A 3,149-nucleotide genomic window follows, 5' to 3' on the forward strand; every position below is an offset into this window, starting at 1 on the left:
TCTCTCTCAAATTACTTCCTCCCATTCGCGAAGAACCCTAAGTATCTGAACCAAGATTCTCCAAAAATCTCTCAAATCCTATCATCCTGAAATCCATTTCTATAAAATCTCACATGAAGTCTCTGTATTCTGAAAATCCATTCAATTCATTCGGGTAATTTCCCATGATATGGTAGGACACGAATTGATGATTTTTGAATGGAAAATTGGTTTTGTTCATAACTCATTTTATTTTTGGTTTGCATCTTCGTCTTTCCGATAATGGTCAAGAACACACTACTTTCTAGTCGTTAATGGAGGAAAAACATGTTTATACCATTCCTCTCCATAATCCAATTAACACTCATTTTGGGTATTCTGCCAATGTGAATGTTGGGTATTTTGTGTTTGGCTCTAATAAAGATAGCTCATTGTTGAAACAGGTGACTGGAAAAAAGGCCCTGTTGATGAAACTACTTTGACCGTTGAAGGATTTGAATCCTGATGGAACTACTTTGCTTGTTGATGAAATGAATAACACTAAATTAAAATTTGGTAGTAGGTGTGTTTTAGGTACTGAATTTCAGAAAAAGCCTCCTATTTAAACTCTCGAATGAGATGAAGGGATTAAAGATTGTTAATTTTGCAGTGTTGCTGAGAAGAGTAAAAAATTTGGCAGCAATTCATCTGTCTGTCACTGCCAATAACATATTCATGTTTGCAATCAATGGAAGGGGGGTATCCGTTGCCTTTGTCCACCATTTATGGTAATAGGAACTGGGACTGGTTGTGCTTGGAAACAGCTACAATTTGCTTCATTAAAAATTCTGGTAATTTGTTCTATTTTACTGTATTATTTTTTATTGCATTCCCAGTTCTATCATTATTTGTTTATTTAATTAATGTTTAATGACACATCTTTATGCTTTTTGTCCTTCATTTATCTCAGTTAAGTAGAGCCATATACCACACCAACAATTTGAAGCAGATCAAGGATGGAACAATTGTGAAGCACCTCTATACTAAAGTTTTCAACCGATTTCGTATTTTGTAATGTCCAAAGTTTTGTTTTTGGCATGTAAATTGAAGTCAGATTGGGATGGTACAATGTTGTTGTTGAGATAGAACATATTCACATTTATGAAATCAGTGGGTTGCTGCTTCCATAACTATTTTAAGCACTAGACGTTGAGATGAATTATGTTTAAAGCACTACATGAAATCAGTATGTTGCTGTTGCCATAACTATATTAGCTTTCGACTAGTTGAAGAATGAGGTATTAGAACATCGTGGAACTTGTACGAAAGCAAGTCTTCGAAGTCTTAACTGCAGCAGTAATGTAATTAGACTACAAATATTATAGTACTGTAACTATCTTCAAATGATTCTATAATATCTTGATGAATGAAACTAACAACATCAACAAGCATACCTACACATGGTAAAATATCAAATCAAATCAATTCAATTTCCCGAATAATGGTAAGATCCCAGGTGAACAAAATCAATTCAAGCTTTATAAGAAGTGCATACAACGGCATAACTAAAAACACATTACGAATACAATAACATTGGTCCAACTTGATGAATATTCTAACATTTTTTAAATCAACAACATAGGCAGTCTAATTTCACGGAGTTCTTCCCTTCTATTTCCCGTTCTTTTCTACATGACCTTTACCCTTGCGGATAGTAACATTGAATGAGATTTCCACTTCCTCTTGTTCGATTATGTGAATCCTTCAATACCCAAGACAAATCTTCAATTGGAATGTCGGGCTGAGAGTTACCCGAACAAACACATCGGTTTTCACCACTGGACTCACCCTCAAATTGCACATATTCTTCCATGCCATGGAAACCTGCCATTGCAGCCACGAACAGTAAGACAGTCATATGGTTATCGTAATGAATTGGCAATACACACACCAACATTTATGCTTACTACTCATAATTAACATCTAGGAACTTGAAGGTATGAGGGCAATATTTAATGGATGAGCTGTTTGTTTATACTCTAGCACAAAATTTCCAAACGAAAATCAACAACGTGCTTAATCCAACTTTGTGAATAGCATTAAGTTGTAAGCATGGCATTAAGAGTTCATCAAGCTTAGAAACATCTAATCTCGTTCGGCATAGTTAATTCTGTCATAAAATTACAACTCATTAACATTTGGACAGTAACATATGAAGAAGAAAATATTCAACTTTAACATTCAAAATGTACTGCAATTTCACCGTCTCACATTTAAGGTGCTAAATGTGAAAATTGTTAATAAGAGACTCAACTTTATCAAAAACGCAAAACCAAAAATCATGCATTTTCTATTAAAGTTTGACAGACTCAACGTTAAGTGCTTGGTTTCACATCAATTAAACATTGCAGAAACTTTTCCAATTGAGTTATCGCACAACTTCAATTTTTTTCGGGTCGTGTCATTATAATAAAAAAAAGCACAGAAATAAGAACCAAGAAATCCATTATTAAATAAAGCCAAAAATGAGTTATTTATCTAAATTTCCAAAACAGAGGCAGAAAAAAATTATTCCACTAAGCCCACTAAAATGGCGGAATTACCTTCATCAGAACCGTCCATGTGTATGCCTTCAAGTGTGTAGAACAATTGCGGATTTTTAGCTCACATACTTCGCAATTTGATCGGGGCTAGGATTCTTGAGCTGAATTTGGGGATCACGACATAGAAGAGTGGCCTATTGTTTGTTCACATACTTTCGATTCAATCTTGCAGGTTGGGTGCTTGAGTTGCAGTTGGGATTGCAACCTAGAATAATGGTCTATTCTTTGTTCCCATACTTCACGAATCCATTTTGAGGGTTAGGGTTCTTCAGGTGAACGTTGGGGATCAATTGATTTGAGGAAGAAGCTTAGTTGAGATGAAATTAGGATTCTTCGTGAATGGGAGAGGAGCAATTGATTTTGAAGGAGAATCTGATTTGGCATTTAGCCCCTGTTTGATCTCCATTAAATTAAATTACATTACATTACATTTTTCTCTCTCCTATTTTCAACCACACAATCTTCCATAAAATAATATTACACGTAAAACGAAAACTTTTCTTCTTTTTCAACCGTTCATTTTTCTAAAAAAATACTATTTTTCCCATTTTCATTTTCAGGTAATGGGGGTCAAACAGGGGCTTAATA

At 34.6% G+C, this 3,149-nt stretch overlaps 1 protein-coding gene and 1 long non-coding RNA gene across 7 annotated transcripts in view; one reads left to right on the forward strand and one right to left on the reverse strand.

The window, feature by feature from the left end:
* Positions 1–1,151, forward strand: LOC111391005. Of its 4 annotated transcripts, none has more exons than XR_002702044.1 (4): positions 1–172; positions 423–552; positions 629–809; positions 929–1,151. It is a non-coding gene; the product is annotated as an uncharacterized LOC111391005 (long non-coding RNA). The 4 variants fall into 4 exon arrangements; XR_002702046.1 differs by having other exon boundaries at positions 423–541; XR_002702043.1 differs by having other exon boundaries at positions 423–809.
* Positions 1,152–1,477: 326 nt separating this feature from the next.
* Positions 1,478–3,149, reverse strand: part of LOC111391004 — a 5,310-nt gene continuing 3,638 nt past the window's right edge. For all 3 annotated transcript variants that reach the window (XM_023016140.1, XM_023016139.1, XM_023016138.1), the window contains exon 4: positions 1,478–1,842. In XM_023016140.1, coding sequence (XP_022871908.1) covers positions 1,658–1,842 — 185 coding nt within the window. In that variant the 3' untranslated portion in view covers positions 1,478–1,657. The remainder of the gene's footprint in view (positions 1,843–3,149) is intronic.

Source organism: Olea europaea, unplaced genomic scaffold (assembly GCF_002742605.1).
Source record: "Olea europaea var. sylvestris unplaced genomic scaffold, O_europaea_v1 scaffold74, whole genome shotgun sequence".
NCBI classification, from domain to species: Eukaryota; Viridiplantae; Streptophyta; class Magnoliopsida; order Lamiales; family Oleaceae; genus Olea; species Olea europaea.